At 46.9% G+C, this 21,966-nt stretch overlaps 1 protein-coding gene and 1 pseudogene across 2 annotated transcripts; one reads left to right on the top strand and one right to left on the bottom strand.

Annotated features, from left to right (window-relative positions):
* The first annotated feature begins 6,185 nt into the window (after positions 1–6,185).
* Positions 6,186–8,039, top strand: SNRPD2 (small nuclear ribonucleoprotein D2 polypeptide). 2 transcript variants are annotated; one of them, XM_073561190.1, is made up of 3 exons: positions 6,186–6,323; positions 7,406–7,585; positions 7,666–8,039. In XM_073561190.1, coding segments are annotated over exons 1-3 (357 nt in total). In that variant the 5' UTR covers positions 6,186–6,321; the 3' UTR covers positions 7,841–8,039. The 2 variants fall into 2 exon arrangements, with proteins under 2 accessions (XP_073417291.1, XP_073417292.1); XM_073561191.1 differs by lacking the exon at positions 6,186–6,323 and adding an exon at positions 7,065–7,286.
* A 3,903-nt stretch (positions 8,040–11,942) lies between these two features.
* On the bottom strand, positions 11,943–13,192 carry LOC141073750 (adenosine receptor A1 pseudogene; annotated as a pseudogene).
* Positions 13,193–21,966: the final 8,774 nt, after the last annotated feature.

Raw genomic sequence — 21,966 nt, 5'->3', positions numbered from 1 at the left:
CTTAAATATAAGCAATATGTGTGGGAGTCGGAGTCGTGGAGTCGGAGTTGGTGTAAGGGAAATTGAGGAGTCGGAGTCGCAGGTTTGGCTTACCGACTCCACAGCCCTGGATTCCGCAAAAAGAATGAGCATGCTGCGTTTTTTCCGCAATGCGATTCCGCCGCGGAAAAAACGTATCATTAGCACCGCATGTGTGGAATGCCATAGGAATGCATGGGGTGCGTTCAGTATGAGTTTAAGCGTTTTCGCGCTGAAAATTCTGGCAAAAACGCTTAAAAAACGCAACGTGGGCACACAGCCTTAAAATAGTTTTTGCATCACCACATTTTGAGAGCTATAATTTTTCCATATTTTGACCCGCCGAGTCATGTGAGGTCTTAATTTTTGTGGGACGAGTTGACGTTTTTATTGGTATCATGTTCGGGCACGTGACATTTTTTGATCGCTTTTTATTCCGATTTTTGGGACGCAGAATGAACATAAGCCAGCGTTTCATGAATTTCTTTTGGGGTGGTGCGTTTACACCGTTCCGCGTGCGGTAAAATTGATAAAGCGCTTTTATTCTTCGGGTCAGTACGGTTACAGCGATACCTCATTTGTGTCATTTTTTTATGTTTTGTCGGTTTTATGCAATGAAAACTATTTTATATAAAAAAAATTATTTTTGCATCGCTTTATTCTGCGAGCTATAACTTTTTTATTTTTTCGCTGATGATGCTGTGTGGTGGCTCGTTTTTTGCGGGACAACATGACGTTTTCAGGGGCACCATGGTTATTTATATTCGTCTTTTTGATTGCGCGTTATTTCACTTTTTGTTCGGCGGTATGATAATAAAGCATTGTTTTTTTGCCTTGTTTTTTATTTTTATTTTTTAAGGGGTTCACTAAAGGGGTTAACTAGTGGGACAGTTTTATAGGTCGGGTCGTTATGGACGCAGCAATACTAAATATGTGTACTTTTATTGTTTTGGTTTTTTTATTTCCAAAAAATGAATGTATTAGGGAATATTTTTATTTTTTTAATTTATTTAGCGATTGTTTATAAATTATTTTTACACTTTTTTTTTTTTTTTTACTTTATTACATTGTCCTATGGGGGACATCACTATAAGGTATCAGATCGCTGATCTGACACTTTGCACAGCGCTGTGTCAGATCAGCGATCTGACAGGCGCTGCTGCAGGCACTGAGGAAGCCACCTCCCTGCAGGCCCCCGCCGCCATCTTGGATCCGGGGACCTGCAGGGAAGGAGGCCCTCAGAGCAGCGCAGCACATCGCGCTGTGCTGGGGGTCTCAGGGAAGCATGGAGGGAGCCCCTCCCTACCGATGCTTCCCTAATCCCCTGGTACACTGCGACCATGTTTGATCACAGTGTGCCAGGGGTTAATGTGCCAGGAGCGGTCCGAGACCGCCCCTGACACATAGTGCCGAGTGTCAGCTGTGATAATCAGCTGACACCCAGCCGCGAACAGTCCTTTCCTTAGTTCAAAATGTAATTAAGAAATAACAGTTACCAGGAAGAGTGGAGGTCAAGAAAAGGTCTGGAAGACCATGGAAAATTTCAATGAGAGCTGCTTGTAGGATTGCTACAGAGGCAAATCAGAACTGCCGGTTGACTGCAAAAGACCTTCAGAAAGATCAATCAGACTCTGGAGTTGTGATACATTGTTCTACAGTACTGTTCAGAGACATGTATTCGGTATGCATGCTTTTCCCCTTCCCAGGGGATGAGATGTGCTGCAAGAATTCACACGCTGCAGATCTGAAAAAAAAAAAGCAACGTCTGCAGGAGACTTCAGAAATCACATTTACTTTGCTGGGACTGTAAAACGCAGCAGATTTCAGTAACAAATGCATAAGGGAAAAACAGAATCAGAAGTTAACGCTTGCACGTCCCCCTCTGTCTTACTGCTCCCCTAGGAAGCGCTGCCCTGGGGATCAGGTGAGGGAGTACATGCATTTTTTGCAGGGCTGTGGAGTCGGAGTCGTGGAGTCGGTGCTCATTTTGGTGGAGTCGGAGTTGGAGTCGGTATAAAATGGACCGACTCAGACTCCTAAAATATATAATAAATTGGGTACAGTAATTCAATGCAGGATGTGCTGAATATTTTTTCATAGGAGTTTGGGAAAGTTATGAAATGTCCTATAAATGGCTGTTATATTCCTGATCTAAGGCTACATTCACACACAGCGTTTTTCCTGCGTTTTTTGAGGATACGTTTTTCAGCTGCAAAAGCTGATCATCTTTTAAAAAAACTGCATCACCTGAAAGGTTTTTGAGCTCATAGATAATGTTTTCAATAGCAAAAGCAGATTAGAAATCTGCTCTATCCATATCTGTCTATCCATATCGTATCTGTACCAAAAAGAATGAAAACCGGGTAGTACACCAATATATATTCTGTTCTAAATATCTTGATTATTGGATCATAAAAATGATTAAATGTCTGAGGTTCACATTGTACTACAATACATTTTTCACTTAAATATAAGCAATATATGTGGGAGTCGGAGTCGTGGAGTCGGAGTCGGTGTAAGGGAAATTGAGGAGTCGGAGTCGCAGGTTTGGCTTACCGACTCCACAGCCCTGATTTTTTGCACGTTATACTAGGGAATAATACAGTTGTAGTAGTACATGAGAGCAATAATCCATGAAGCTCTGGCTGAAGAGTTTTGCTGCAGGCGGATGTTACCTGCTTCTAGTATGCACCTGGTCTTTGAAGAAAGAAAATCTCTTCATGGCTGAGCTGGTGACACTCCAGAGCGACCCAGAAAGAAGATGGAAACACGATGAGCGAAGAAAGTGCCAGGGTAACAGCCACAGAGTGAACATCGTCCTATATATACTGCCCCCCAAATCTGTACATCTTCCTCTATACACAGTACAGACCAAAAGTTTGGACACACCTTCTCAAAGAGTTTTCTTTATTTTCATGACTATGAAAATTGTAGATTCACTCTGAAGGCATCAAAACAATGAATTAAGACTGGTTTCACATTAGCGCTTTTTAAGCGCACGCACGGCCGGGGGTAGCTCCGCCCCCGAGCCGGCTCTCTGCCCGGCGTGCCCGCCCCTTGCTTGTAGCGCCGCCTCCTAGCGCACAGCGGCGCCTGCGATCGGCGCACCCTATCTTTAGCATAGGGTGCGCAGATCGTGCGCAGGCCGTGCGCTAGTTGCGCTTTGACCTGCGCTGCGCACTTTTGACGGTGCGCCGTGCGCGCCAAAATCCAAAAAGTTTGATTTTGGCGCACACGGCGCACCGTCAAAAGTGCGCAGCGCAGGTCAAAGCGCAACTAGCGCACGGCCTGCGCACCCTATTCTAAAGATAGGGTGCGCCGATCGCAGGCGCCGCTGTGCGCTAGGAGGCGGCGCTACAAGCAAGGGGCGGGCACGCCGGGCAGAGAGCCGGCTCGGGGGCGGAGCTACCCCCGGCCGTGCGTGCGCTTAAAAAGCGCTAATGTGAAACCAGCCTAACACATGTGGAATTATATAATTAACAAAAAAGTGTGAAACAACTGAAAATATGTCTTATATTCTAGGTTCTTCAAAGTAGCCACCTTTTGCTTTGACTACTGCTTTACACACTCTTGGTATTCTCTTGATGAGCTTCAAGAGATAATAAAGAAAACTCTTTGAATGAGGTGTGTTCAAACTTTTGGTCTGTACTGTAGATCTATACTGCCCCTGAAATCTGTACATCTTCCTCTATATACATCTATACTGCTCCCCGAAATCTGTACATCTTCCTCTATATACATCTATACTGCTCCCCGAAATCTGTACATCTTCCTCTATATACATCTATACTGCTCCCCGAAATCTGTACATCTTCCTCTATATACATCTATACTGCTCCCCGAAATCTGTACATCTTTCTCTATATACATCTATACTGCTCCCTGAAATCTGTACATCTTCCTCTATATACATCTATACTGCTCCCCGAAATCTGTACATCTTCCTCTATATACATCTATACTGCTCCACGAAATCTGTACATCCTCCAATATATGCATCTATACAGCCCCAATATCTGCAAATCTCCTCTATATACATCTACACTGCCCCAATATCTGCAGTCCTCCTCCATATACACCTATACTGCCACGATATCTGCACATTTCCTCTGCAAAAACTCTGACTGTTTCTCTTATTCATTCTCGTCTCGACTATTGTAACTCCCTTCTAATCGGTCTCCCTCTTACCAAACTTTCCCCCATCCAATCCATCCTGAATGCTGCAGCCAGGATCATATTCCTCACCAATCGTTACACCGATGCCTCTACCTTGTGCCAGTCATTACACTGGCTACCCATCCACTCCAGAATTCAGTATAAACTTATTACCCTCACCCACAAAGCCCTCCATGGCTCAGCACCACCCTACATCTCCTCCCTTGTTTCAGTGTACCACCCTACCTGCGCCCTCCGTTCTGATGACCTGAGGTTAGCATCCTCAATAATCAGAACCTCCCACTCCCGTCTTCAAGACTAGACACGTGCTGCGCCAATTCTTTGGAATGCACTTCCCAGGTCAATACGATTAGTCCCCAATCCCCACAATTTTAAGCGTGCCCTGAAAACGCATTTATTCAGACTGGCCTATCGCCTCAACACATTAACCTAATCTATCCCTATGTGGCACAGCCAAAAGTTTTACCATAACCAGGTTCCCCGCATCATGTTCCCACATGCTTTATGCATCCATTAGCCCTCTGTGTCTATACTGTTACACACTTAACATTATGGCTGGTCCATACAATCAGGGCAACTATTACCACCCACCTTTCGTGTCTCCCCTTTTTCTCTTAGACTGTAAGCTTGTGAGCAGGGCCCTCATTCCTCTTGGTATCTGTTATAATCTATGTGATTATTGTTATGCTGTAATGTCTATTGTCTGTACAAATCCCCTCCGAAATGTAAAGTGCTGCGGAATATGTCGGCGCTATAGAAATAACATTTATTATTATTATATACACCTACTGTCCCCATAGCTGCAAAACTCCTCTATATACATCTATACTGACCCTGAAATCTGTACATCCTCCAATATATACATCTAGATTGCCCTGATAGCTATACATCTCCTCTATATACATCTATACTGCGACAATATCTGCACATCTCCTCTATATATACACATCTACACTGCCTCGATATCTGAACATCTCCTCTATATATATCTACACTGCCCCGATATCTGCACATCTCCTCTATATATATATACACATCTACACTGCCTCGATATCTGAACATCTCCTCTACAGTATATATATCTACACTGCCCCGATATCTGCACATCTCCTCTATATATATCTACACTGCCTCGATATCTGAACATCTCCTCTATATATATCTACACTGCCCCGATATCTGCACATCTCCTCTATATACGATACTGCTCTGATTTCTGCAACCTCCTCTATATACATCTACACTGCCCGGTATCTGCACATCTCCTATACATACATCTATACTGCCACCATATCTGCACATCTCCTCTATATATACACATCTACACTGCCTCGATATCTGAACATCTCCTCTATATATATCTACACTGCCCCGATATCTGCACATCTCCTCTATATATATATACACATCTACACTGCCTCGATATCTGAACATCTCCTCTACAGTATATATATCTACACTGCCCCGATATCTGCACATCTCCTCTATATATATCTACACTGCCTCGATATCTGAACATCTCCTCTATATATATCTACACTCCCCCGATATCTGCACATCTCCTCTATATATATCTACACTGCCCCGATATCTGCACATCTCCTCTATATATATCTACACTGCCTCGATATCTGAACATCTCCTCTATATATATCTACACTCCCCCGATATCTGCACATCTCCTCTATATACGATACTGCTCTGATTTCTGCAACCTCCTCTATATACATCTACACTGCCCGGTATCTGCACATCTCCTATACATACATCTATACTGCCACCATATCTGCACATATCCTCTATATACAACGATACTGCCCTGATATCTGCACATCTCCGCTATATACATCTATACTGCCCCCATATCTGCACTTCTCCTGTATGTGGCCCCTATATTTCCATGTATGTCCCGCTTTTCCTCCGGTGTCTCCGGGTAGCAGACGCATTAGTTTTTGCGTCTGTCTCAGCGTTGGCGGGAAGCGCCATTCTTTAGTGTGTATAATCCTATAGTGAACCGTCACTATGACAACAGTGAGCGGAAGTGTCTCCTCTGACCCCGCGACTCCCGGAAGCGGAAGTCATTCTGCCGGATAGCGAGATTCGCCGGAACAACGTGAAGAGAGAAAGATGTGAGTGACCCGTGCAGTTGATATAGCGCTGTATGAGACCCCGTATAACGTAGAGGTGTCATATATTGTGTGTGAGACCCCGTATAGTCTAGAGGATTTCAGTAATGTTGAGGATGTCATATCATGCATGGGGCCTCCGTATAATGTATAGGTGTCATGTATCGTGTATGAGACCCCCCATGTAATGTATAGGTGTCGTGTGTGAGATGCTGTATAATGTAGAGAATGTCACATATTGTGTATGAGACCCCGTATAATGTATAGGTGTCATATATCGTGTAAGACCCTGTATAATGTAGAGAATGTCACATATTGTGTATGAGACCCCGTATAATGTAGAGAATGTCACATTGTGTATGAGACCCGTATAATGTATAGGTGTCATATATCGTGTATGAGACCCCGTATAGGTGTTATATATTGTGTATGAAACCCCGTATAATGTAGAGGATGTCACATATTGTGTATGAGACCCCGTATAATGTATAGGTGTCATATATCGTGTATGAGACCCTGTATAATGTAGAGAATGTCACATATTGTGTATGAGACCCCGTATAATGTAGAGAATGTCACATATTGTGTATGAGACCCGTATAATGTATAGGTGTCATATATCGTGTATGAGACCCCGTATAGGTGTTATATATTGTGTATGAAACCCCGTATAATGTAGAGGATGTCACATATTGTGTATGAGACCCCGTATAATGTATAGGTGTTATATATTGTGTATGAGACCCCGTATAATGTAGAGGATGTCACATATTGTGTTTGAACACCCCCCGGTATAATATAGAGGACCTCATATATCGTGTATGAGACATCCATATAATGTAGGGGTGTCATATATCGTGTGTCAGACCCCTGTATAATTTCCAGGATGTATATTGTGTATGAGACCCCCATATAATCTTGAGGATGCCGTGTATGAGGGGGATACGATTAGTTGATTACCTCCAGGTAATGTACAAGGTGTGATATATCATGCCTAGTACCCAATATATTCTGTAATATCCACTTCTGGTCGTTCTATGTATTCCACATGTATTTTACCTTCCTTCACTTTCTGTTACCTTCAGGAGTCTCCTAAACAAGCCGAAGAGTGAGATGACCCCAGAAGAGCTGCAGAAGCGGGAGGAGGAGGAGTTTAACACGGGGCCCCTGTCGGTGCTCACACAGTCTGTGAAGAACAACACCCAGGTGCTTATCAACTGCAGAAACAACAAGAAGCTGCTGGGGAGGGTGAAAGCATTTGACAGGTGAGTGCCGCCAGGCTCCAATGGGTAGTGATCACCCCACAGTATCAGCTTCTTACGCTGTCCTTCATTTTCCCATGCAGGCACTGTAACATGGTCCTAGAAAATGTTAAGGAAATGTGGACCGAGGTCCCCAAGAGTGGCAAGGGAAAGAAGAAATCCAAGCCAGTCAACAAGGACAGATACATCTCCAAGATGTTTCTGAGAGGAGACAGCGTCATAGTTGTGCTCAGGAACCCGCTGCTAGCTGGAAAATGATGGCGTCACCACCAGCATTGCCCCAACCCCTCTCACTTTGTCTATGTTAGCCCATGCCCAAAAGCTGGAAACGCTGAGGACTCTCACATTATTAGGGTCTTTTACATTTTTTTTTGTTTCAGACATTTTGGGAGCCTGTATTTCTCTTGATTTTTATTTGTTTTTGTAATAAACAGAATCTGCAGATATGAAATTTTAACTCGCTGTGTTTCTGGAGAGTGGGTCTGTCTACAGGGAAGAATGTCATTAGTGGTTAAGAAAAAAATGCTAATAGTCACAGCGATAGACCAAACCTGTTTGTGTCAGTATGTTTATAAGAATGTATTCTGTTCATAGCTAATAATTCTTAGATTTATAAGGGCTAAAAAAAACAGTCACAAATGGAATGTAATATCGAGACTAAAGGGGGTTTTACATATAGCGATATCGCTATAACGTCACCGATTTTGTGACGTTATAGCGATATGGCTATGTGTGATACTTACCTCTGACCGGCTCCCCTGCTGTCCATCGCTGATCGCGCGAGAATGTCCGGCTCCATTTCTCGTCGTCCGCTTCCTGCTGTGACGACGAGCGACGCGTGGAGGCGGGCGGGAGGACGTCAGGATCGCTGTGTGTGAAAGGTGAGTATCGTGCGCTGCGTCGCTGCTGCATCGCTGTGAGGTCTGCCTGTGTGACAGCTCACTAGCGATCATTTAGCAATGCACCATGGTGCATCGCTAAATGTAAAAGGGCCTTTACAGGGAGGTATGTCTGCAGCCATCACTAGGGGGAGCTCCCTGTATACAAAGATATATGATAAGATCCTGTCTGCAGCCACCACTAGGGGGGGAGCTCCCTGTATACAGAGATACATAAGATTCTGTCTGCAGTCACCACTAGGGGGTGCTCCCTGTGTACACAGATACATGATAAGATTCTGTCTTCAGCCATCACTAGGGGGAGCTTCATGTATACATAAGATCCTGTCTGCAGCCACCACTAGGGGGAGGTCCCTGTATACAGAGATACATGATAAGATTCTGTCTGCAGTCACCACTAGGGGGAGCTCCCTGTATACAGAGGTACATGACAAGATCCTGTCTGGAGCCACCAATAGGGGGAGCTCAGTTCCCTGTATACAGAGATATATGATAAGATCTCATCTGCAGCCACCACTAGGGGGAGCTCCCTGTATACAGAGATATATGATAAGATCCTGTCTGCAGACACCACTAGGGGAGCTCCCTCTATACAGAGATATATGATAAGATCCTGTCTGCAGTCAACACTAGGGGGTGCTCCGTGTATACAGAGATACATGATAACATCCTGTCTGCAGTCACCACTAGGGGTAGCTCCCTGTATACAGAGATACATGATAACATCCTGTCTGCAGTCACCACTAGGGGTAGGTCCTTGTATACAAAGGTACATGACAAGATCCTGTCTGCAGCCACCACTAGGGGGAGCTCCCTGTATACAGAAATACATAAGATCCTGTCTGCAGACACCACTAGGGGGAGCTTCCTGTATACAGAGATACATGATAAGATCCTGTCTGCAGTCACCACTAGGGGGTGCTGTGCTCCCTGTGTACAGAGATATATGATAAGATTCTGTCTGCAGTCACCACTTGGGGTAGGTCCCTGTATACAAAGGTACATGACAAGATCCTGTCTGCAGCCACCACTAGGGGGAGCTCCCTGTATACAGAAATACATAAGATCCTGTCTGCAGACACCACTAGGGGGAGCTTCCTGTATACAGAGATACATGATAAGATCCTGTCTGCAGTCACCACTAGGGGGTGCTGTGCTCCCTGTGTACAGAGATATATGATAACATCCTGTCTGCAGTCACCACTAGGGGTAGGTCCCTGTATACAAAGGTACATGACAAGATCCTGTCTGCAGCCACCACTAGGGGGAGCTCCCTGTATACAGAAATACATAAGATCCTGTCTGCAGTCACTACTAGGAGGAGCTTCCTGTATACAGAGATACATGATAAGATTCTGTTTGCAGCCATCACTTTACTGGTCAGTGTTAAGGGGGTTTTACACATAGCGATATCGCTAACAATATCGCTAAAGCATCACCGATTTGGTGACGCAGCAGCGATATCTCTAGCGATATCGCTATGTGTGATACTTACCTCCGACCGGCTCCCCCGCTGTCCATCGCTGATCGCGCAGCTCCATTTCTCGTCGGGCGCTTCCTGCTGGCGCCGACGAGCGACGCGTGGAGGCGGGTGGGAGGACGTAAGTATCGTCCGCTAGATCGCTGCTATGTCGCTGTGAGATTTGCCTGTTTGGCAGCTCACTAGCGACCATTTAGCGATGCACCAGCGATCCTGACAGGGTCGTATCGTTGTCAGGATCGCTGGTGCATCGCTAAATGTAAAGGGGCCTTTACCACAATCCTATTTGCTTTATATGGGGTTGTCTGGGATAGTCAATCACTGCACTGGGCTCTATCCATCCCATCGGCGCCATCCCTAGCCCCACAAACATCCCCCCCCCCAAAAAAAAAAAAAAAAAAAAAAATTTTAGTATCGCCACATCTGTATCGACCCAAACTATACAAATTTTTCAATATTTATACCTAGTGGTAAGTCACTGAAAAACTATGGTGAACTGCAATGTTTGTTCATCACAAAAATGAGCTAAAAACTGATCAGTTGTACATATCATAAAATGCTACCATTAAACTCTACTGCTCATTACACAAAAAAATCAAGTCTCACACTGGAAAGAAAAAAGATGGACTCCAAATACTGACCACCCCACTAATAAATTAGTGATTTCTTTTAGTGCAATAGTAAAGCTTGCAAATAAAACACTATTCTGTGGGTTGATACAAATACTATACCAAATGTATAAAGTTATACTGAGTGATTGATATGTTGTATCATAAAAATGCAATGAAAACTACAACTTGTCACACAAAATAACCTGTTACAGCGCTGATAGAAAAATGTAAATCCTCTGGCTCTTACAATATGGCGACACAAATACAAATTATTTTTTTCAGAGTTTTGCATAAAAGTAATAAAACTACAGATTTGTTATTGCCATTTTTGTACTGAGCCCCAGATTGTCTAGAAATATCTATGAACCATGGAGCGCTCGGTGCAGGAGCCTCACCTGCCAGCTGAGCAGTGCTTCAGAGCGATCTGCACCCTGGCACCCACCGATCTCCCAGGTGTAATGCGCCCCTTCCTGCTTGCTGACATACCATGTAACTTACTGGTAATAATGATCTTTAATAGACATAAAACACCTTTGATACCACATTTATTTCACTGCAGTCACATTATTACTAGTGATGAGCGAGCGTCCTGGGGTGTTATCCGAGTATCTCAGGCGTGCTGAAGTAATATGTTTGCTTTTTCCTGGGTTCAGATCCCACCAAGGACATTTGCAAGGAGCTTGTATGTTCTCGCCATCTTTGCATGAGTTTCCTCTGGGTTTTCCGGTTTCCTCCCACATTTCAAAGACATACTAATAGGGAATTTAGTTTGTGAGTCCCATCGGGGACAGTGATGATAATGTCTGTAAAGCGCTGTGGAATTAATGGCGCTATATAAATGAGTAAAATTATACTAATAATAGACAGCAGTGGACACTCGAACATATTATTCGAGCATGCCCGAGATACTAGGATAACACACGAGCATGCACGCTCATCACTAATTAAATCACCGTTGGTCTCAAAAGCTCCCCCATTAATCCCACCGTACTCCAGAACCCACCACAGATGGTCAAGTTGCTATATTACTGAGGATTTTGTAAAAAATGACAGCACTGGAGCCTCATGTAGTTGTGCTGTCCCTTATCTGGTGGACTATTTCAGTTCTGTTCATTTGTAGCTTCATGAATAGAATGACAGGACTGCAGTGCAGACTGACATGGCTGCTGCAGGGAAGCACCAAACTCAGCTCAACAATGCAGACTTGCGTGTGTGAATAGCACGGTCCTCTTGGTGCTCAGAAACAGAAGATTACACCAGGTCACACGAGGGAACGTCAGGAAATATAGCAGTCTCAGATCCAGTGTTAGGATAAACGGACCCAGACAATTTTATTCCCTGTGGGAAACCTTGGATTTCTTCCAATAAATTTAGGTGCCAGGCAGAGGAACATCCCTGATTTGACCTTCGCCCCTCTGTCCATGGGCAGCTTTTGCCAGGCTGGACGCAGTGACACTTCCCACAGCACTTGTGCCACAAGAACAGGACAGCGTGGCTTCTATCGCTCGTCGGAAAGTTCTCATTCGAAAAACATAAATGATGGGGTTTATAGCAGAGTTGGCGTGAGAGAGAATCACAGCGGTGAGCACCAGGTCTGTGGGCACCAAACACTGAGGACAGAAGAGTCGCACAACGTTGAGGATATGAATGGGGAACCAGCAGACAACGAAGCAGAAGACGACGATGAACAGCGAGGTGGCCATACGGAACTCCCTGACCACGATGCGTCGTCTCCTCCTCCGACGACTCACGTCCACTGCCCATTCTGCAATCTGTCGGATCTGCCTTCGAATTTCCAGGAAGATTCGGGCATAGAGCACAAGCATGGTGATCAGCGGTGGGATCACACAGCCAAAAAATATCAAGTAGACCATGTAAGACTCCGAGATGAGGCTACTGAAAAGGCACTCGCTTTCGGGAGGGAATGGTTTACGCCAACCCATGAGCGGCATCAAACCGGTGAGTGCCGCCAGTATCCAAGTACAGATTATCACTATTATGGAAGCTCGTGGCGTGACGAGAGAACGGTAATGGAAGGGGCATAAGATGGAGATGTAGCGTTCTACCGCTATTGCTAAAAGTCCAAAGATGGACGCCAAAGAAAATGTCATGAGGTTGCAGAGCATGAGTAAGCAGGAGAACAGACTGCAGCGAGCTATGCCCAGGTCCAGCATGATGGCACAAGGGATGGCCACGGCTCCCACCAGCATGTCCGCAGCAGCTAGAGACAGCAGGAAATTGTTGGTGACGGTGCGGAGCCTGCGGTCATTTATAATCGCCAGGCATATAAGAGTGTTGCCCACCACAGAGATGATCGCTGTCAACACTTCTGTCACCAAATAGGGTACATTGGACACAGTAACCAAAGGGGCTGAGACAGGGGTCCCGGGAACAGCGGACGATAAATTCATGGCCAGCAACATGGAGGATAGCCGCTCATCCCAGAGAGGATCAACCTTGTCAACTGGAACAATCCCTATGCCTGGAGATGGGAGAAACATTGGTGTCTGGAGAAATTTACAGATCCAGTCTGTTGGGAAGACTGAGAAGACAAGATTGTCAGGACCCTCTGTCCGCGGATCCAGATATATTCCAGAGATTAGAAGATGAGATTATCAGGACCTTCTGTCCATGGATCCGGATATATTCCAGAGATTAGAAGACAAGATTGTCAGGAGCCTCTATCCACGGTTCCAGATATATTTCAGAGGTTAGAAGATGAGATTGTCAGAAGCCTCTATCCTCGGATCCAGATATATTCCAGAGAATAGAAGATGAGATTGTCATGACCCGCTATCCGCGGATCCAGATATATTCCAGTGGTTAGAAGATGAGATTGTCAGGAGCCTCTATCTAGGGAACCAGATGTATTCCAGAGATTAGAAGATGAGATTGGCAGGACCCTCTATCCTCGGATCCAGATATATTCCAGAGAATAGAAGATGAGATTGTCAGGACCCTCTATCCTCGGATCCAGATGTATTCCAGAGAATAGAAGATGAGATTGTCAGGACCCTCTATCCTCGGATCCAGATGTATTCCAGAGATTAGAAGGCAAGATTGTTAGGACCCTCTACCCGCAAATTCAGATATATTCCAGAGATTAGAAGATGAGATTGTCAGGACCTTCTGTCTATAAAACCAGGTCTATTCCCAATTTGGAAGATGAGATTGTCAAGACTTTCTGCAGTTTCAGGTCAAGTTTCAGAGATTGGGAGACGAGAATGTAAATCAGGACTTCATTCACAGATCAGGTCTATTCTAGAGATTGGGGAGATGCGATTGTAAATCAGGACCTGCTGTTTGCAGGTCCTGGTCTATTCTACATTGAGTGACTGCCGGGATGCGCTGTCACTTTCTGTGTCCTGATGTCTCTGCCTCCAGGATCTCAATCAGGGAGCGGCTGGGACACATGTGCGGAGATTACATGGATTTACACGCCCACGTTCTCCTCGATAATGATGACCAAGAGGCTGCAACTGTAATTTCTAATCAGGTCCTGTCACTTATCAAAAATTTGGCTTCAATTTCAGTTGGACGATCTGGAGGGTTGAGGACCTCCCGATTTATACTGGTGTGATGGCGAAGATGTCGCCTAGGGTCCACGGTGCAGCGTTCACCTTGAATCCACAAGTGTAAAAACACACAGCACGTATAACCTGTACCATCGCCTGCGCACATGTATTATTGGGGTGACACTGCAACCACGCAGCTCTGCCCTAATTTCCTCAGAAATTAATCAATACGACTCAGGGCAGCGTTGGTCCCCGAGCTCACATTTGCGGTCTCCATATCGCAGTGTTCGCTGTCTCTTATCGCTCTTGCTGCCATCTGTAATCTGTTCTAATCTGGTCAAGCGTGAGCTGAGGAAAGCAAACAAGCTGCAGAGAAGAGGTGGCGTGATGATTATCCGCAGGGCTGGCAATGAGCTGCGGAAAGGGACTGGGATCCCACATTACCTCGGGGGGGGGGGGGGGGGGGGAGACAGGATGGAATCAGCGCGCTCACCACAATAGTGCCCATAGGGGGAGGATTGTGTTTATGGGGTGCAGTGCACAAGTCTGCCATTACACCTTTGGATTGCCACAAAGGTAGGATAGGGTTGGACAGGAGAAAACAACTGATATTTCCAGGGTTAATATTTCATACATCATGTACGGGGCCCCGTGCAGTATATGGGCCCCATACAGTCCACTAGCTCTTTATAATGCTCCTATCTATGTGTCTGTGATGCAAGAGGCCTTGGAGTTGGACTCAGGGCCCCAGTGCAGCGGCACAAGTTGCAGCAATGGTATGTCCGGCCCTGATGGGAACGTTATATGGGGCTGCTGGCTGGAATAAACTAATAGGTCTTTGTGTGAGACGAGCAGCGCTGGGTAAATATCGCCCATTGCTCAGTCAGATAAATATTTGTCTGACCGCCATTGTCGTCACTGTGTATTGTCAGCCTGGTGATCGGCTGCCCCCAGTTTCCATGTCACCCTGAGAGATGATTGTTGTGTGCCTGGACAGCGCCAGGAGCTGGCCGCTCTCCCACCTGGGCACGTGCCCACCTTTCCATGCTGCTTGTTTGTGCGCTGGTGTGGAAAATCCCGATCAGAACAGATGGTGACGATGGAGGATCTGAGGCGAGCGACGATGCCATCAGCTCAGAACTGCACAGGCCAAAATCTAACAGATGGCATGACAGACGGCGTCCATATTGCCCCAGCATGCTCCTCACCTCCATACTTTTCTGTCATGATCAAGTAGTGGATCCTGCACCTAATGCGAATGTCTGGAGGATCTAATAATCCACCCACAAGTAGCAGAAAAATCGCATATGGCACATAACACGTCAGATGGTCGGGTGATGTATACAGGGGTGTTCAAAATACTAGCAGTCCAATATGACTAACCAGATTAATCACGGTTTTTGGTATAAAAATATATCACCACACGACACACAATTTACCAGTTGTGCAGTAGATTTTAAGTAAACCTTCAGATTCCGCATTCATGATCTGCAGGTTTCTGAGTCTGGGTATTAGAATAATTAATTGAAAGTCGGTGTAATCACAATAACAGCAGTGAAGAGATCAATGAGTGAGGTCAGTCATTCAGAGAAGAGACAGGGGTGAATCAGGAGGCCCTTATTTAAGGGTGAAGCCAGGACATGTTGTACACGTATTTCTCCTTGAAAGCCTGAGAAATATGGGTCGTTCGAGACATTGTTCTGAAGAACAGCGTACTTGGATTAAAAAGTTGATTGGAGAGGGTAAGTCCCTGTAAAGTCCCACTGTTAATAAAAAAGACATGTACTGAAGCGGATACAATTTGCCAAAGAACACATCAACTGTCCTAAAGAGAAATGGAGAAATATATTGCGGACTGATGAAAGTAAAATTGTTCTTTTTGGGTCCAAGGGCCGCAGACAGTTCGTCAGACGACCCCCAAACTCTGCATTCAGCCACAGTACACTCTGAAGACTGTGGAGCATGGTGGTGCAGGCATCATGATATGGGCATGTTTCTCTTACTATGGTGCCGGACATATTTACCGCACACCAGGGATCGTGGACTAGTTTGCAGATATTAAAATACTTGAAGAGGTCATATTGCCTTACGTTGGAGAGGACATGCCCCTGAAATGGGTGTTTCACCAAGACAACGACCCTAAACGCACCAGTGAACGAGCAAAATCTTGGTTCCAGTCCAACAAAATTGAGGTTATGGAGCGGCCGACGCGATCCCCGGACCGTAATCCGATAGAACACTTATCGGGTGACATAAAAGAAAATAATTTTGGTGTAAAGGGTGAGCTTCCAGGCCACTAGTATTCTCTTAGCATACAATACTTGTGTTTGGGGTTCAGTCCTAGACTGGCGTAAGGGATCAGGGAAGGCTAAGGGCCCTTGTGCTAGGGGGCGCAGTACTTACTGTGCCCCGGGCGCTGGTAGCCCATTCTTTTCCATTTGAAAATCACAAGACTGAGGACATACAATAGTGTTCAAAAGAATAGCAGTGTGTTCACAAACACGAGTTAATCACAAAATCTTTCTCCTAGTTTTTATTTCCAGCACTGGGAACGTTGCACGCTGATTTCTATTTCAAAACATGAAGAGAAATGTAGATAATTTTTACTTACTTTACAGAAAATAACAAAGCATGAACATTGGGCTGTTCTAAAATATAGCACTGCCTGCATTTGTCTTTACAGACTCACAATATGTATCTTTTGTGAATTTATCATTTCCGTGAATCACTAACCTAATATTTCATTGTTACCCGCAGTTTTTTACAACGGCTTTACATCTATGTTGCATAGAGACACCCAACTTCTGGCCCCGGTCACCTGTTATTCCAGCCCAGGACGCTTTAACTACATCCCACAATTTCTGGCATTTGTTGGCTTTGCCTTAGAAACAGCATTTTCTATATTTTGCTACAATCTGATAAAAAAACAAGAAAAATATCAAAAACATATACTGTTATTTTTTTAATTACATATTTGTTAAATGCATCCATTTTATTACTCTAACCCCAACTTGGTCCCATGTCTATACCTAACACTAATCCTGGTCCCGAGCCTAGCACTAAACCTAACACTGGTCCCAATACTAGACCTAACACTAATCCTGGTCCCGATCCGAGCACTAAACCTAACACTGGTTCCAAGCCTACACCTAACACTAATCTTGGTCCCGAACCTAGCACTAAACCTAACACTGGTCCCAATACTAGACCTAACACTAATTCTGGTCCAGAGACGAGCACTAAACCTAACACTGGTCCCAATACTAGACCTAACACTAATCCTGGTCCCGAGCCGAGCACTAAACCTAACACTGGTCCCAATACTAGACCTAACACTAATCCTGGTCCCGATCCCAGCACTAAACCAAACACTGGTCCCAATACTAGACCTAACACTAATCCTGGTCCCGAGCCTAGCACTAAACCTAACACTGGTCCCAATACTAGACCTAACACTAATCCTGGTCCCGAGCCTAGCACTAAACCTAACACTGGTCCCAATACTAGACCTAACACTAATTCTGGTCCCGAGCCGAGCACTAAACCTAACACTGGTCCCAATACTAGACCTAACACTAATCCTGGTCCCGAGCCGAGCACTAAACCTAACACTGGTCCCAATACTAGACCTAACACTAATCCTGGTCCCGAGTCGAGCACTAAACCTAACACTGGTCACAATGCTAGACCTAACACTAATCCTGGTCCCGAGCCGAGCACTAAACCTAACACTGGTTCCAAGCCTACATCTAACACTAATCTTGGTCCCGAGCCTAGCACTAAACCTAACACTAGTCCCAATACTAGACCTAACACTAATTCTGGTCCCGAGCCAAGCACTAAACCTAACACTGGTTCCAAGCCTACACCTAACCCTAATCCTGGTCGCAAGCCTAGCACTAAACCTAACACTGGTCCCAATACTAGACCTAACACTAATCCTGGTCCTGAGCCAAGCACTAAACCTAACGCTGGTTCCAAGCCTACACCTAACACTAATCCTGGTCCCAAGCCTAGCACTAAACCAAACACTAGTCCCAAGCCTAGACCTAACACTAATCCTGGTCCCAAGCCTAGCACGAAACCTAAATAGCAAAGCCACTAAAGAAGACTCAAGGTCTCCAAAAAATCTTTTTTAAACAGCAGACAATAAGGCAGCAACACTTACCTGCCCAGATCTAGGAACAAATGCACTACAGGGTGCAGCCAGCCCATAAAGCAAGATGTTAGCAACACAGGTGCAAAATACCAGATAAACAGCCACTCTCCACCTACTAATTCCTAGATCTGTTGTCTGCATTTGTTCCTATATCTGGGCAGGTACAAGTGTTGCTGCCTTTTTGTCTGCTAGCACGAAACCTAACACTAACACTGGTCCCAAGACTAGACCTAACACTAATCCTGGTCCCAAGCCTATCACTAAACCTAAAATTGGTCCCAAGCCTAGACCTAACACTAATCCTGGTCCCAAGCCTAGCAGGAAACCTAACACTAACACTGGTCCCAAGACTAGACCTAACACTAATCTTTATCCCAAACCTAGCACTAAACCTAATACTAACTCTGGTACCAAAACTAGACCCAACACTAATCCTGGTCCCAAGCCTAACTAAACCTAACACTAACACTGGTCCCAAGCCTAGACCTAACACTAATCCTGGTCCCAAGCCTAGACTTTACACTAATCCTGGTCCCAAGCCTAGCCCTAAACCTAAATCTAACACTGGTCCCAAGCCTAGCCCTAACATTAATCCTGGTCCCAAGCCTAGCAATAAACCTAACACTAACACTAGTCCAAAGCTTAAACCTAACACTAATCTTGATCCCAAGCCTAGCACTAAACCTAATACTAACCCTGGTACCAAAACCAGACCTAACAGTAATCCTGGTCTCAAGCCTAGCACCAAACCTAATACTAACACTAGTCCCAAACCTACACCTAACACTAATCCTGGTCCTAAGCCTAGCTCTAAACCTAACACTGGTCCCAAGCCTAAACCTAACACTAATCCTGGTCCCAAGCCTAACTCTAAACCTAATACTGGCCCCAAGCCTAGCTCTAATCCTAATACTAACAATGGTCCCAAGCCTAGACCTAAACCTAACACTGGTCTCAAGCCTACACCCAGTCCCGGATTGGTAATATGCCCAACCGGGCATTTTCCCGCTGGGCCGCGGGCGGTAGCGCCCGCTCATCTGGCCGCTTGCCAGCTGATGCGGCCACTGTCCTGGCTGTTGTTCCTGCCGCCGGCCCTCTGTGGGCACAGCCAACCCTCCCGGGATTAAATTTCTATCCCGCACTGCAAGGAGATAAGCCGCCACGCCCCGCCCCCCATCCTCGCCCTAGCATAAGACCCCCCCCCCCGCCACTCACGGCGTCGCTTGCCTGCTCTCTTCTCTGTACACAGGACCTGTGATGAGGTCACAGGAGGGGAGGAGTCAGGGGTCACATGATCAGGAGCCTTTGTCCAGACCCCTGATCATGTGACCCCTGACTCCGCCCCTCCTGTGACCTCATCACAGGTCCTGTGCGCACAGCCCTGCCTCTTGGTGTCTGCAGGACTCTGCTGTGCTGGTTGTCATGGTGCTGGATGAGGGAAGTAAGTGTGGGGTCAGGAGGGGTTTACAGGGTAGATGTAGCAGAGCTGTCTGTGTATGAGGTGTACGGAGCGGAGCCGTGTGTGTACGAGGTGTACGGAGCGGAGCCGTGTGTGTACGAGGTGTACGGAGCGGAGCCGCGTGTGTACGAGGTGTACGGAGCGGAGCCGTGTGTGTACGAGGTGTACGGAGCGGAGCCGCGTGTGTACGAGGTGTACGGAGCGGAGCCGCGTGTGTACGAGGTGTACGAAGAGGAGCCGCGTGTGTACGAGGTGTACGGAGAGGAGCCGTGTGTGTACGAGGTGTACGGAGAGGAGCCGTGTGTGTACGAGGTGTACGGAGCGGAGCCGGATGTGTACGAGGTGTACGGAGCGGAGCCGGATGTGTACGAGGTGTACGGTGCGGAGCCGCGTGTGTACGAGGTGTACGGAGCGGAGCCGCGTGTGTACGAGGTGTACGGAGAGGAGCCGTGTGTGTACGAGGTGTACGGAATGGAGCCGTGTGTGTACGAGGTGTGCGGAGCGGAGCCGTGTGTGTACGGAGCCGCGTGTGTACGAGGTGAGCGGAGCCGCGCGTGTACGAGGTGTATGGAGTGGAGCCGGATGTGTACGAGGTGTACGGAGCGGAGCCGTGTGTGTACGAGGTGTACGGAGCGGAGCCGTGTATGTACGAGGTGTACGGAGCGGAGCCGGATGTGTACGAGGTGTACGGAGCGGAGCCGGATGTGTACGAGGTGTACGGAGCGGAGCCGCGTGTGTACGAGGTGTACGGAGCGGAGCCGCGTGTGTACGAGGTGTACGGAGAGGAGCCGTGTGTACGAGGTGTACGGAGCGGAGCCGTGTGTGTATGAGGTGTACGGAGCGGAGCCGTGTGTGTACGAGGTGTACGGAGCGGAGCCGGATGTGTACGAGGTGTACGGAGCGGAGCCGCGTGTGTACAAGGTGTACGGAGCGGAGCCGCGTGTGTACGAGGTGTACGGAGAGGAGCCGTGTGTACGAGGTGTACGGAGCGGAGCCGTGTGTGTATGAGGTGTACGGAGCGGAGCCGTGTGTGTACGAGGTGTACGGAGCGGAGCCGGATGTGTACGAGGTGTACGGAGCGGAGCCGCGTGTGTACGAGGTGTACGGAGCGGAGCCACGTGTGTACGAGGTGAGCGGAGCCACGCGTGTACGAGGTGTATGGAGCGGAGCCGGATGTGTACGAGGTGTACGGAGCGGAGCCGTGTGTGTACGAGGTTTACGGAGCGGAGCCGTGTATGTTCGAGGTGTACGGAGCGGAGCCGCGTATGTACGAGGTGAGCGGAGCAGCGTGTGTCCGAGGTGTACGGAGTGGAGCCGGATGTGTACGAGGTGTACGGAGCAGAGCCGTGTGTGTGCGAGGTGTACGGAGCAGAGCCGTGTGTGTACGAGGTGAGCGGAGCCGCGCGTGTACGAGGTGTATGGAGCGGAGCCGCGCGTGTACAAGGTGTATGGAGCGGAGCCGTGCGTGTACGAGGTGCATGGAGCGAAGCCGCGCGTGTACGAGGTGTACGGAGCGGTGTTGCGCGTGTACGTGGTGTACGGAGCGGAGCCGTGTGTGTGTACAGAGTGGAGCCATATGTGTACGGGATGTACGGAGTGGAGCCAAGTGTGTACGAGGCATACAAAGCGGGCTTTTCCCACGGACACAGGAGTACACAGCGGAGCCCTGAGGAGCATTTTAAAACTCACACATGACTTTCCACCGGAAGTGATGTGCTGGAAACTGACCAGAAATGAGATAATTTCATGAGGAGATTGTGGTGGAACTAGTAATGCTTCAGATCCATCACCATGTTCTCCTCTGACAGCGCAGACAGCAGGATCGCCTTGGAATCGGGGATGCCGGCCATGTGAGCGGATCATGATATGTCCTGCATCGGGAGGCTCAGGTGGGCACTACAATGGGAGCCGGGCTGCTATAGTATCTTTATAGAATCTTTCTTTCTCTGTTCTTTCTCATTCTCTGTTCTGTCTTTCCCTCATTTTCTTTCTCTCTCTCTGTTCTTTCTTTCTGTAATCTTTCTTTTTTCTTTCACACTCTGTTCTTTCTTTCCCCTCTTTCTCTGTTCTTTCTTTTCTCTCTGTTCTTTCTCTCTCGCTCTCCTTTCTTTCTCTGTTTTCTCTCTTCCTTAGTGCCAGTGTGCCCATAATGCCAGCCACTGTGCCCTCAGTACCAGTCAGTGTGATCACCAGTGCTAAATAGGTGCAGTTGGGCGTGGACACGGGTGTGACCAGTTGCGAAATGGATGTGGCCGGGGCGT

This window comes from Dendrobates tinctorius, unplaced genomic scaffold (assembly GCF_039654945.1).
Source record: "Dendrobates tinctorius isolate UK_male_01 unplaced genomic scaffold, ASM3965494v1 ptg000315l, whole genome shotgun sequence".
NCBI lineage: Eukaryota > Metazoa > Chordata > Amphibia > Anura > Dendrobatidae > Dendrobates > Dendrobates tinctorius.
The sequence above is the reverse complement of the archived record's forward strand: the minus strand, read 5'-3'. Positions and strand labels throughout refer to the sequence as shown.